Source organism: Neofelis nebulosa, chromosome 13, assembly GCF_028018385.1.
Source record: "Neofelis nebulosa isolate mNeoNeb1 chromosome 13, mNeoNeb1.pri, whole genome shotgun sequence".
In the NCBI taxonomy this organism is placed as follows: domain Eukaryota; kingdom Metazoa; phylum Chordata; class Mammalia; order Carnivora; family Felidae; genus Neofelis; species Neofelis nebulosa.
Genome location: NC_080794.1, coordinates 16,236,412 through 16,250,147, shown reverse-complemented (window position 1 = coordinate 16,250,147; position 13,736 = coordinate 16,236,412). Strand labels below are relative to the sequence as shown.

At 37.8% G+C, this 13,736-nt stretch overlaps 1 protein-coding gene across 17 annotated transcripts in view; it reads left to right on the top strand.

The window, feature by feature from the left end:
* PCDH15 (protocadherin related 15) overlaps positions 1–13,736 on the top strand; it is a 1,242,339-nt gene that overhangs the window by 890,045 nt on the left and 338,558 nt on the right. For all 17 annotated transcript variants that reach the window (XR_009252204.1, XR_009252205.1, XM_058696346.1 and 14 more), the window contains 3 exons: positions 1,062–1,268; positions 10,641–10,775; positions 12,604–12,753. Coding sequence is in view for 15 of the 17 variants with exons in the window: in XM_058696346.1 (XP_058552329.1) it covers positions 1,062–1,268; positions 10,641–10,775; positions 12,604–12,753 (492 nt within the window). In the remaining 2 variants the exon portion in view is untranslated. The remainder of the gene's footprint in view (positions 1–1,061; positions 1,269–10,640; positions 10,776–12,603; positions 12,754–13,736) is intronic.

Genomic DNA, 13,736 nt, shown 5'->3' with positions numbered 1-13,736 from the left:
TGAGTGTTTAATATAAAATATTTAACCTTCAGTTGGAGATGATTTCAAAACACAACTATTGCAAAAGTGGGGAAAACTTATCAGTAAAAATTTATGACAGAAAATTTGAATCTATTTCAATAAATACATTCTATTGAATTGTGTCAAGGTTTTTCTTGACATTTGGAGGAAATTTTCTAGGAGTCAGTTGTGATGAAATCTTCCCTGAAATAACTTCTGGATTGCTATATAATAAGGTACAATTTTCTAAAAAAAAGACAAAAACAAAACCCAGAAAGTCAAGGGCTGGTATTTCCCCCATTCACAACATGACCATGTAGTCATGAAAAGAAGATCTATTGGAAATATAAATTGTCCTCAATTTTTTTAACTGAAGAGGAGAAAAGACAAGAAAACAAACATATTTCTAGTACGAGTCTTAATTATATTTTAATAACATGTCTAATCAAATAATATTTGGAATTCTACAGCTATTTAAAAATACTTACTTGAAATCATCTCTGTCCGTTATATGATGTCTTTGAGGACTTTCCATGGGCAAAAATGTAGCCTTAATCTATTAACTTTATATAGAAATATGAATTATTTGGGGATTTGATCATTAGTGTGGAATGAGAAGACAAATAGGAAAATAAAGTAAATATAATACTTTAGGTTATGAATTTTTTTCTCTTTTACTTAAATATTTTATTAGCAATTTACCAAATGCCTTTGCTTCTCAATTTTCTGTCTACCTGTTTTTAAGCACAATTTTCTCTCCTAACAATACATAATGCAGATACAATAATTCTTTATTAGTGTTTTTGTTTGTTTTTGTTTTGTTTTGTTTTTAATATATACTGAGTTTGAGGACAGGAGACCAAAAAGTTGATGAGCTGTCTCTGGACTTTCTTGTCCTCGTCAACTCGTTCCAAGGGCCCCAGTCCCTTGACTTGAAAGCATTTCTTCTTTCTGTAATGACTCCAGATCAAAAAAGAACCGTCCTATATGATGTGAAAAGCAACACGCCAAAAGCATCCAATAACATAGAATTTTTAACTTCTCAAAAAATTATTTTCTAGGCTGAACAAGACAATGGTCACCCTCTGCCAGCCTTTGCCAGTCTACATATTGAAATACTGGATGAAAACAACCAGAGTCCCTACTTCACGATGCCCAGTTATCAAGGCTACATTCTGGAATCTGCCCCAGTGGGAGCCACTATCTCTGACAGTCTGAATTTGACCACCCCTCTTAGAATTGTGGCTCTGGACAAGGACATAGAGGATGTAAGTTCAATCTTCATTTTGCTCTTGTTTTCTTAACACATCTCTTATTGTCTTTATGTCAACAGGAAATTTTACGAGGACATAGTTACATGAGCCATAGAATAGAGAACCAAGTCTGTATAAATAAGAGTCTCAGAAACGAGGATCTTAGTGTTGTAATCTAATTTCACATCAAGAATACTGTGAAAAAGAGTATGTTTGAATTCAGTGACTGTTTGTTTGTTTGTTTGTTTGTTTTTCAGTTTACAGATCCTGGGTATAAGGATGAAAAGGAATGTTTCATTTATAGTTTGCTAAACCACAGGACAATCTTTTTTTTTTTTTTTAATTAATATGGGTTGAAAACTGTTTCTATAATTGCTGATAGGGGAACATAATCGCATTACAGAATAAATATTAGAAAAAAAAACAAAAACATGAAGGCAGCCCTGTGGTATGGTTTAAGGAACTTTTCCGATGCTATGTTATTAGGCAAAAACACATTTGGAGGCAGCTGACCGGCTCACACTGCCACCGGTGGCCGTGCTGATGTCAAGGCTCCATCCGCCATGCATGCCAGTGCCCTGTGGTGGACGTGCCACTGGCCACACGGGTGGTTGGCCGTCCAGGCTGGGCGGGTCAGAGTTCTTGACCTCTGCACCCCCTCTTGTGCTGAGAAGTGGGCAGCCAATCTATACCAGGCCAGTCAGAGCTTTTCCAGGAAAGGAAAATCAAGGAACCAGGGTGGGGAGGCTTTGGCATCACGTATTAAAGAAATGGAAATGGATCTGAAGCCACAGTGGCCGCGTTAGCTGACATCATGGAGGAAGCCTGTCACCACAGAGAGGAAATGAGTCCTGACAAAGTCACACACAAGGGAGTGCTGTTGGGTCCTGTTTTCTTGGGTTAGAAGATGCCCAGGCCTGTACTGATCTCTGATTTTTCTTCCTTTCGTTCTGTGGTTCTGTGACCTGCCACAGTATTTCCCCATGCATCTTTTTTATTTTTTTGAAAACATACTTTCAGTTTGAATTCTGCCCCTTCCAAAGGGAGAAAGACCTGACTCAGCCATTTCTCCCTCTTCAACAGAGCTGTTCCTAAATGTCCTGCAGCCACGCTGTCCCCGATGGCAGCCACCAGCCACGTGTGCCTGTGGAGCCCTGGAAACAGGACTACACTGACAACTTAATTTAATGTTTTGTTTAATTTAACTAACTTAAATCTAAGTAGTCACCTGCCACTACTTGGGCAGCACAGCCATAGAGTGTTCCCCAAAATCTCATTACAAGGAAGCTTCATCATCCGTCTAGTAAATGAAGAGGGAACTTTCAGAATTTTTGTCCCCTCTTTCTGGAAAAAGTTTCTAACACTTCGCAGAGGCTGTGACAACTCTGTGTGCACTCCGCTTCTTTCCAGATGCCTTTCTACCTCCTGATACTTTCTCTCTCCCCTCATCCCAACCTTCCTGTGCTGCTTAGTCTCTCCTCTTTGGTCTCATCACATTTTAACAATAACTGTCAGTGAGTTCTTAGTACCGGCCAGACAATCTAGTAAATACTTTATGTTGTGTTAATTCCCTTAAATCTCACAGCAAACATAAAAGATGCAATATCCCATATTGCAGAAGGGGAAGTTGAAGCTATTTTAAATTGATTTCTGTGATCACAGACTTAGTAAATGGTGGAGTTGGTCCTTGAGCCAAGGTCTATGGGAAGCAAAGTCCTTGATTTTAAGCACCAAAGTAGAAAGCCCATGTCTACTTGATAAAGCATGACTATAGTCTGACAATCATGACAGCTGATAAATGCTACAGACATTCTTCCAGAAAAGTGCATATGCAAACACCATTTCCCATCCCGATGTAGGGGGTTAGGGATCCCCTGAATGTCTTCATCTAGTGAGTCCTCACTAGAAAATTCAGAGTTACCTTAATAAGTTTTATATAGGCTAAGCTACTATATTTTGTAGGCCTGGTGATGTCCCATAGATTTTGGAATGGATTTTATTTCATTTTTAAATTGGAATGCGTAATCATATGTTAAGCAGAGACTAGTCATTTTGGAAAATTATAATAGTGTAAGTCATACCTTCATGAACACAGCAGTTAGCAAAATCTGAATCCTGAAAGAAAATGCAGCTGAGAGTTTTTCCATAGTTGCAAAATGTGTTTGTATTTACTTGATGTATTTATATTATTGAATAGTTGCATGCTAAACTTGCTTGGGTACGTTCTTACTTTCCTGGATTGCCATTCACTTTAACATTATAAATGTGAAAATGCATTCTAAGAGACTTTGTAAAGGATGATGAGACTTACAGGGTATTGGTGAGATGGAGGTGGGGGAGCTCCTAGGTGTAAAATGTCTGGGAAACACTACTTGACATTCTCCTCATAGAGTTGACCATCCCACTTAGCCTGTTAAATGCTCTGTGCATTTCCAGGGCTGGGGGAGGAGTTTGGGGCAGGAGGCTGTCGTTCTTAAGAGTTTGTTCTTTGGAGTTACCCCCCAGCCCCGGCTTGTGTGACCCTTGGTCCTACTCTGTGATAGTTGAATGACTCTGTGGGCCTCGTTTTCATGAGTCGCCCCTTTTCATTCAATCACCTTTGATGCAAACAGGTATGTGACAGGATGCCGTGGCCTGTCCTTCCCTTGGGGTTGGCTGGAAGGGCAGGGAGAGGACAGTTCCCTTAAATGCTGCCATGCACTTAGAGAAAGGCACCGTTAATATGTCTTGTAAAAACGCCAAGTAATTAAACAGTGTGTATCTTGCCATTAGTTTTTTAGGCCCATCCTCTTTCCAAAATTAACTACAGTGAGTGCCATTGGGTACCTAGAAAGTGAGCAAGTATCTCTACTCTCCTAGTGATGAAGGTTTCTAAAATACTAAATATAGCTTCTATGTATCTGTAATGTAAACAAGCCCATAGAATGTCAACATAGTTTAATCCAGTTTCCTATACCATGTGAAATATTCTCTTAAAATCCACTCCTCAGGCACTGATATAACCCCTCATCATGCCCCTCAGTCTTGAAACCCAAGAGTCTTTGGTTTTTGTTTCCTCACTGCAGCTAAAAATCTTCATATTCTCCCTGTTTTGTCCTCTGGATATTTCATGACTGTCTTTATGTCTCATTGGAATTACCCTCTGATGTCCTTGCCCTCCTATTTTTTCTTACTCAGGTGTCTCTTACCCAGCCACTAAGAGTGATCTAGTTAAGAGGTCAGATCAGTCTACGTCACAGTTCTGCCTCACATGCTTTTGAGATCAGTTTTCCCGCAGAAGAGAATGGCTGGCTGTTATCTCATGCCTGAACATTCATACGGCCTCATTTCCTGAAACTTCCTCCTCACCTGTTACATTTAGCAATGGCTTGTAGTTTCCTGCGTAGCTTCTTGTCTCATTACCTTTTTTTGTGACATTTTCCATGCTTTGAAATCTTTTCTCTTTCATCACCCAAGCTGGTTTGTACAACTTCCACTCAGTGTTGAGAGTTCTGCGTGGGCATCCCTCACTCACATCATGTCCAGACTCCGCTTCCTCTCACCTGAGTGGGGTGTCTCTCTCATGCTATCCTTGCGACATTGTAGGCACCTTGCACCCTCTTTGAATATAAACTGAGAACAGGGCTTAGATCTCAGTCATTCTTGTATCTTCAGGATCTAACACAGTTCCCAGAACTTAGTAGTTTCTACTAATTGTTGAATGAACTTGTATATTCAGGCATGAGTAGAGGAATGAGGATATCTAACATATGATCAAAATTCTAGTGCTCTTGATTTAACTGTTTCACGATATGGCCCATTCCAGGGTTGGACAACCACTTCCTAGAAAACTCTTCATCCTATTGAGTTGAAACGAGCCTTCTCATAATTCATCTTGTATTCCATATAACTTCCATTTTCCAGCACTGAGAATAAATCCATGAGATAGTCTGTAATAGGTTTCAAGATGGATTGATGTCCTTTGGAATCACCTCTTTCCCCCAACACCCCCAGGCCAAGGACTCTTTATTTTAAAAGCAAAATATGTTCACTACTAGATGATTTAAAGATTTGTATTAACAAAAAGAAACCTCAAGGCCCTTTCAAGGCAAGAATTTTACTGCCTGATAAATTCTCGCTGTTTTTGAGTGCCAGAATAATGCAATTACTCAGTGTATGGGCAAAGGATTTAAGAATAACGACAGAAACACATCACCGCATTCAGGTGTTACCAAAAGAAATGGAGAAGAACGGTTAGGCATGGAAAGAGAAGTCATCACGGCAGGAGTTAGTTTCCAGAGTAGCTTCAAGAATAGGAGAACAGACTTGGATTGTCCAAAAATCAGCGTCTTCCTTCAGTTCAGTAGAAAGGAAGAGTTTTAAGAAATAGTAGCGGGGATCAGTGAGTGGAGTTATCAGCAGTGTAGATTTTGGGGTAGAAGGAATATTAACGGTCACAGTGAAACTAAAAAAAAAGAGTAAACAAAAATATTTGTGTCAGTGTTCCTTTTCTATTGATGTATAAATGTCCACATAAAGGTACATATGTCATATAGAGAGGTAATAGGAGTCACATTCCGGGGTTTTTTTTCTTTTTTTTTTAAGTGCTCTTACATCATACTTTCAAAATAGCCCAGCAGATAGATAGGGCAAGACACGCCCAAGGTATTTAAGACGATGTCTGAAACCACCATGTTTTCAGTAAGCAGAACTACTAAGAGATGATGATTGGATTCCGGTTATAAAAAGTAAGTAAATAATGGGGAATAGTAATCAACCGAGGGTACCCATTTGGCTCGTAGGAAGGCAGCAAGTCATTTAGAATTCCATGTGGGTTCACGTCCTGCATAAAGCGTTACTGTTTTCAGAATAAAGGTGTCCTTAAAACTTAATGCAATATGGTCTTAAAGGTCCACGGTCCTGGTATGCTTTATACATATCATTATCCTGTTGTATGTATGTTATGTCAGAATATTAAGAAAAAAATACACCTTGAAAAAAGTTATTAGTTTAAATGCGCTAGAAAACGTTGTTGCTGTTGTTTATTTGTTTTTTCATAGAGTATACTTATAAGCCATATGTATGTCTCTGGTCATTTATGCTTACATGTTTCTATTTAATGTTTAATTTGCATATAGGTTCCTCCAGGGGGAGTTCCTGTAGGTACTAGGCATTCATTTTGTGTTTGCTCTTTTGTGAATTGCTGTGGTTCATTTCCTAGTTCTCCTTCTTTTCCGTAAAACAAGTAGACACTTCCTTCAGTATCCGTTATAAAGACATCTACAACGACTTTATATATGTCTGTGTAGATGTTAATTTAATTTTATGTTCATCATGTTATTGGTTATAGTAGAATGAATTGTATGGAATCCAAATTTCACGTGAACTTTAGCAAAGATTGTTCAATTTTTTAATGTTTTTCAGTTTATGACAAACATTAGTAATTCATCATCGTATTTCTGAAAGACTCTAAGCTTGGGATTGAACTCTTTTGAACAAGGTTGTCTGAAGACAACTACTGTTGACCAGTTCACATTGGCAGATGAGATTAATTTCTGTCATTTCCCCTTATGCTTCATAATTTACCTAAGTATGCATATGTATATATGTGCACATATACATACATTTTTGTGTTGTATGTGTATATATATATATGAGGATGCATATAAACGTGTGTGTGTGTGTGTGTGTGTGTGTGTGTGTGTGTGTATGTGAGAGAGTGATACAGTATTCTGGTTCTCATTGGAAACCCCAAATTGGCTTCAAATCCAGTTGATTGTTATATTTGAATGGATTTCTTCTATATGATAAGATTTTTTTTATATGATAAGATTTTAAATTTTACATTCACATGTTGTTTACCTTTCATTTGTATATGTCCTTACTTTTGTCTTCAATTTTTCTGTGCTGTGAGTGAATATCAGAGTTTATTTTACCCTCCCAGAGAATAATACACAAACCAATGAAATGACACACTTATCGTGTATAGTTACTATATACTTCAGATAATATAATATTACCTTATGTCAGAGGGAAAAGGAAAATTTATTAATCAGCCTTCTGTGTACATACTGATTTTTAAAAAACTAATGTGTATTTTAAACAAATTTTTAAACACAAGGGCTGCATTAGAAGTATTGACCCTGTAAGAATAAGAAGTCAGATGGAGTGCCTGGGTGGCTCAGTGCGTTAAGCATCCGACCTCAGCTCAGGTCATGATCTCACATTTCATGGGTTCAAGCCCCGTGTCAGGCTCTGTGCTAACAGCTCGAAGCCTGGAGCCTGCTTTGGATTCTGTGTCCCCCCTCTCTCTCTGCCCCTCCCCCTCTCATGCTCTGTCTCTCTCAAAAATAAATGAACATTAAAAAAATAAATAAGAGCATTTTCTGTCCATTTTACACTCATCATATACCACACCAAAACTAGTATTAGCCTTAAAAATAAGTCCTAGGTATTAAGCTTTGAGTAGTAATTGGCTACATATTTCCAAATCTGCCTTCTTCAATTCTTGGCCTCAAAGAAATATCCAGGTATTCACCATTAGCATCTAAGTACCCTGTACATAGATTTTGAAAGTTACTATGGTAAGTATCCGTAAACTTGACAAGTTATAATTTAGCCAGAGATTAACTGAGCAGGAAAGATTGGCATGAGCTATAAGATGCCATTGACAATGATAGCTTTATGTGTTATATTATCTTTTTCACAAAAAAAAAAAAAAAACAATCCACAGGTCTGGAAAGTCGTATTTTAGTCTCTAGCTAGTTGCAACGGGACTTGAAGTGAAGACCAGCAAATTATCAAAAAGTCTTTAATGTTTCTCATTATCAAACGTAAGAGTCTGTTTCTGAAGTCCTGGCGGGTGTGTCATCTTGAAACAGGAAGCATTTGACATTGAGGGTCTCGTGGCTTTCATAAACCGGGAGAACGAACGGCGTGGTCAGTGGCACGACCGGGTGGTGCGGTGTCGCGTGTGTGTACCGTGGCGCACGGCCCAGCGCTCACCGCAGTCCTGCACCATCACCACACCTGACATAACAAAGAAAATGCTCACAGCATGTGGTGAGTCTCTGAAGGAATTATACCCAACAAATTTACCAACAGAGACTCCAGGGGGAAGGAAGAAAGAAATTGGGAGAACATTAGTTATGAGGAAGGTAGAGAAGGACTGAGGGATCTGAACAAAGGGAAAGAAGCAAATATTTGCTCTATTAGGTCACAGGGCAGAGCTTGCTCAGCTCGGATTACTGGCCAAGTAGAGGTTTGAGTATAGGATGCTGCATTCCTCAATATCACTGTTGGGACACTCGGAGAACAGGAAAAAATACATGAATTTAACAGCCTAGTGATTTTACCCTGGTTGGTAATTGCTGTTAATTGAAACTGCCTTTTAACTTTCTCGGTCACTTAAAAATAACCATCAAATTTTATTGAAATTGACTTTAAAGTACACACACAGTAAGAAGGAACCTCAAAATAATGGCTTAAAATATGTTGAATTTATATGCATTTTATCATCTATTTTTTAAAATAATTTAACTTTTTATTAACTAATATGTTTGATTAATCAACCCCCCCACCACCACCTGCTAGCCATGCTGAGCATATGGGGTCATGATGCTGACACGGAAACTGAGGTTCCTGTTTGAAAGTATCCATGCAAAGCCTCTGACTTTTCACGGCTCTGAACAATTTTGATTATTTTGTAATAAAGAGACCAATGGAAATTATTGTCTGTCGTATTCATTTTTTTTATTTTTCTAGGATCAATAAATGTAGCATACTGGACTTCTATCAAAATCTTCCATAGAAGACTTTTAGGTCTTCTATGGACCTGCAAGCTGCAATGACATAGCTAAGTGATATCTCAAATATCTAAAGAGATATCACAAATACAGAACTGTGTGAGGTTCAAATGAAACCATTCATTTCAAAGTTATTCAGAATATGTAAATACAGAAGCTTTAACAAGATGTATAGATTTCAGCATCTGTGGGTTGCATCAGGACCACCTTTTAATATAGCAGTACAGATATCAACTTTCTCAATTTCACATAAAAATGTTTAAAATGTGAGTGCTAATTTTTAAAGTCAAACTTAACATGTCTTTAACAATTTTGAAGTCTATACTCTGCCCTCAGCCCCCGATTTCAGACATAGAAAAGGAATCTATGATATTAAATTGCATTTCACACTACGCTATGCATACCATGTGTTGGGCCTTTTTTTGAATATAGTTGACACACAGAGCTACATTAGTTTCAGGTGCACAACACAGGGATTTGACTTCTGTCTGCATTATGTCATGCCCACCACACGAGTACCCGCCACCTGTCACCGCACGATGACACTGTTAAGGTACCATTGACTGTATTCCCTGTGTGGTGGCGTTCATCCCCACGACTTATTCCTTCCATAACTGGATGCCTGTATCTCCCAATCTCCCTTTTCTGTCACGACATAATTTTTAAAGTTGCCCAAATCTATAAAAATGCCTCGCCTCCCTGTGTATCTCTGTTGCTGTTGTTGTCATAGTCTTATCAGAAGCCGTCCGTCCCAAATACCCTCTTTCCTTTGATGCACTTGCCCTCTGACTCCACTATGCAGACACCAATGCACACCTCCCCACTTCGTGTCCTTGTTCTTTCTTGAAAATGCAGAGATGGATGTCTTCTCATTCAGGGACGTCAATAGACTGTGAAGGGTTTCCACTGCTTAGTGAATGTTCTCTGTTTTGAACTTTTGCAATCACTTCTCTATGTACATATCATGTTTCTGGGCTCTTTTATCAGACACACGCACCCAACTCATACACCTTCAATCTGATTATCAGAAATTTTTAAATTAAAATGAACATTATGTTTCCCCTTGGAGAATCTTTATAGCATTAAAATAAGAAAGAACGAGCATGATATTTATAGGTAATGAATTATACATAACCAATCTTATTTCTATTTTACATTAAACATGAGAACAGAATAGTAATATGCATGTGGGTGCTTTGTTACCACAAATCAAGTAGTTGTACAATCCTACAGCTAAACTTTGGGGCTCCAATTTTCTTCTCTTGCATTTACTTCTTATTCCTTGAGCTCAGTGAAGTTCTGGAGAATATTGATATCGTAAACCAATAAGAACATATTCAATTGGATTGTTATCTATCTTATTTATTTCTTTTTTTGCATTAATTATACTTACAGTTATTCCACTATGTTGTTTTCCACAAAGTGAGTCATTGTCTTTGCATAATTCAGCTCAGTGATGAGTAAGTGTCTAGTAAACCCTATCTTTTCTTTGGAAATTCTTTTGACATTCATGGATGGTTTTGTAACAGATTTGTCAAATTAATTTACAGTTCATGAACTAATAGCTGCATTGTTTATTCAACTTTTGTTTGTTTTCTCAAAGACGAAAGACCCAGAGCTTCACCTTTTTCTCAACGATTACACCTCAGTCTTCACCGTCACACAGACCGGTATCACTCGCTACCTCACCCTACTTCAACCAGTGGACCGGGAAGAGCAGCAAACTTACACTTTTTCGGTAAAAAGATTTATTATTTATGTGTGTTCACATACGTGTAACGGAAAATGATGTCTGTTTAAAACTGGAGAGGTCCGTGGGGCGCCTAGGTGGCTCAGTCAGTTAAGCGTCCGACTTCAGCTCAGGTCACGATCTTGCGGTCCGTGAGTTCGAGCCCCGCATCGGGCTCTGTGCTGATGGCTCAGAGCCTGGAGACTGTTTCAGGTTCTGTGTCTCCCTCTCTCTCTGCCCCTCCCCCGTTCATGCTCTCTCCCTCTCTGTCTCAAAAATAAATAAACGTTAAAACTGAAGAGGTCTGTGACTTAAGAGGGGAAAAATGCAGTATTTTCAAGTAACTGAGAATTGAGACTATCAGTAATAAAATTCTTTACATGTGTTTCTCTTTTTTCTGTTTATAAGTTTGTACAGCTATGTTATCATTATTTACCAAAAAAAAAGGAAAATAATTTTCAAGATGAAAACAGGAAAATGAGACTTTCATTCTTCACCATGCACTTATAATTGACTTAAATTGAGATAGTATAAACTAGAATCCACAAGTAAAGAATTATTTCCTAACCCTTACTTTATTTTAATTTATTTTATGGTTTTTGTTATTACATTTTATATTTTGACATAGGGTTAGGCCAGTGGTTCTCCACTGGGATGATCCCTGCACCCCCAAGCCCTGTCCCACCCCCACCCCCCCACCCCCCCACCCCCCCCCGCCGAGCCCTGGGAACATTTGGCAATGTCTGCAAGACAGTTTTGGTCATCACTACTGGATCTGCTGGCATCAGGTAGGTAGACCCCAAGGATGCCGATATGCATCTTGTAACACACAGGACAGCCTTCCCTCTCTCCAACAGGGAATTATCTGATGGAGGGAGCCTAGTTCAGGTTAGTTAAGAAAAAAAAATGGTGAGGGGAGATTATTAAAGCTGTATATATATAATAGAATATACACATTATATTCTGTATTCTATGTTCTATATATTCTATGTATTCTGTATTCTGTTACACAAACACATACATGATTTGTGGGGGTGAGAGGTGGATATAGATAAAAAGAAAATTGTATTATCCAAATTTATGAGCCATATTTTATTCAGATATAAGAGGAAAATGAGCCAATGGAAAGGACTTAGGACCTACAGAAGACTCCTTTCTGGAGACCCTTCTTTATACAGCAAAGCCACAGCTTCCAGAAACCCTCAGTGACATTGCGGACTTAGGCACGGAGTGGATTTCAGAAGTCATTCAGAACAAAAATGGTGGCGTGGCAGTGCGGACTTTGTTTGTCAGACCTTCCTAAAATGTTAACGATGTAATTAACATAGCACTATTAAGTAACATCAATAAGTCCTTTAAAATTGCCATTTTGTAAATTACCGGAAAAAGACATCGCATCCCTAGGGCGCCTACTTTCTTGAGTTATCAATATAAGCATGTTGGCTCTAAAAGCATCTATGGAATTATATATAAAATATGTAAAATGGAAGAATATTTTCCTATTAATTTTTAAAAATTAAATAGTAGTTAACGCCTAAGAACCAATGTTACTGGCCCACTCCAAGCTTCTCAATAACACTTTACATATCTGCTTATTTACATGTGCTTGGAATTGAATACATTAAAAATAAAACAGAATCCTTTGTAATTGCTTCTTAGTGCATTAAAGCACGTTGCTTATGTGCATTATTATGTTTGTTATTTCTATCAACAAAACATTTTGGCACCCTTTTAAAACTGAAATTATATATGAGAAATGCCTTAAATCATAGGACTGAATTCAGTACTGCTTATGTTTGCATGACTTATCTGTTACGTGTGTTTTTCATCCCCAAAGATAACAGCATTTGATGGTGTGCAAGAAAGCGAGCCAGTTATTGTCAATATCCAGGTGATGGATGCAAATGATAACACTCCAACCTTCCCTGAAATATCCTATGATGTCTATGTTTATACAGACATGAGCCCCGGGGACAGCGTCATACAGGTAACTACCCATATGGTACAAGGCACTATGCAAAATGTTTGTTTCCATGTGCATTGTATAATGTGACGCTTCAGAAATTGCTTAAGAAATGAAAATGAGGGGCGCCTGGGTGGCCTAGCTGGTTAGCATCTGATTCTTGATCTCGGCTCAGGTCATGATCTCACAGTTTGTGAGTTCAAGCCATACATCAGGCTTTGTGCTGACAGTGCAGAGCCTGCTTGAGATTCTGTCTCTCCTTCTGTCTGACCCTAGCCTGCTTGTTCTCTTTCTCTCTCTTTCTCAAAATAAATAAACTTAAAAAAAAAAAAAAAAAAAAAAAAAGGAAATGAAAATGAACTTCAGGCTCATTATATGGCATAATCTAGCTTAAAAAGCTTGAGACTTATGTTTACTTGTCACATAAAAATGTATTTATATTGATTTTAAAGGAGAATTAACTAGTTATTAGATGTAAACGCAGCTATTTGATCAGTTTATACTTGATTTTTAAGAGTTTAATACACTGAATACGCTTAATATAGTAGTATTTTTAATATGTTGATGTTTTCAAGTATTAGATGTATAGTTGAAAATTTCAAATTGTTTGGAACTTTTGTAAGTATGGGTTAATTTTCCCGTGGCGATAAAGGCAGAGGACTACGTTAATAAGTTGGTGGATGACATTGTCAGACAGTGGTTACCTGGACATAACGTGGAATCATCACAACAGAGAAAATTTGGATTTCATGGTAAATGCTATCTTTGAAAATACAGAAATCGGCAAAATCTTTCTCCTTGACTTGTCTTATTTTTATTATTAACTGCATACTTACTGCATTTAAATTAATTATAAGTTATCTCAAACTATGTTTTTTTTTTTTTTTGTATTCTGTGCATAAGTCATAAAGAAGTAATCATATTCTTCCTCGAGGGTTTTTAGGATAGTTGAGTCTAGTACTTTCCAAATTGGCTGTACTGCGGAATTATCTAGGGAGATGTTTAGA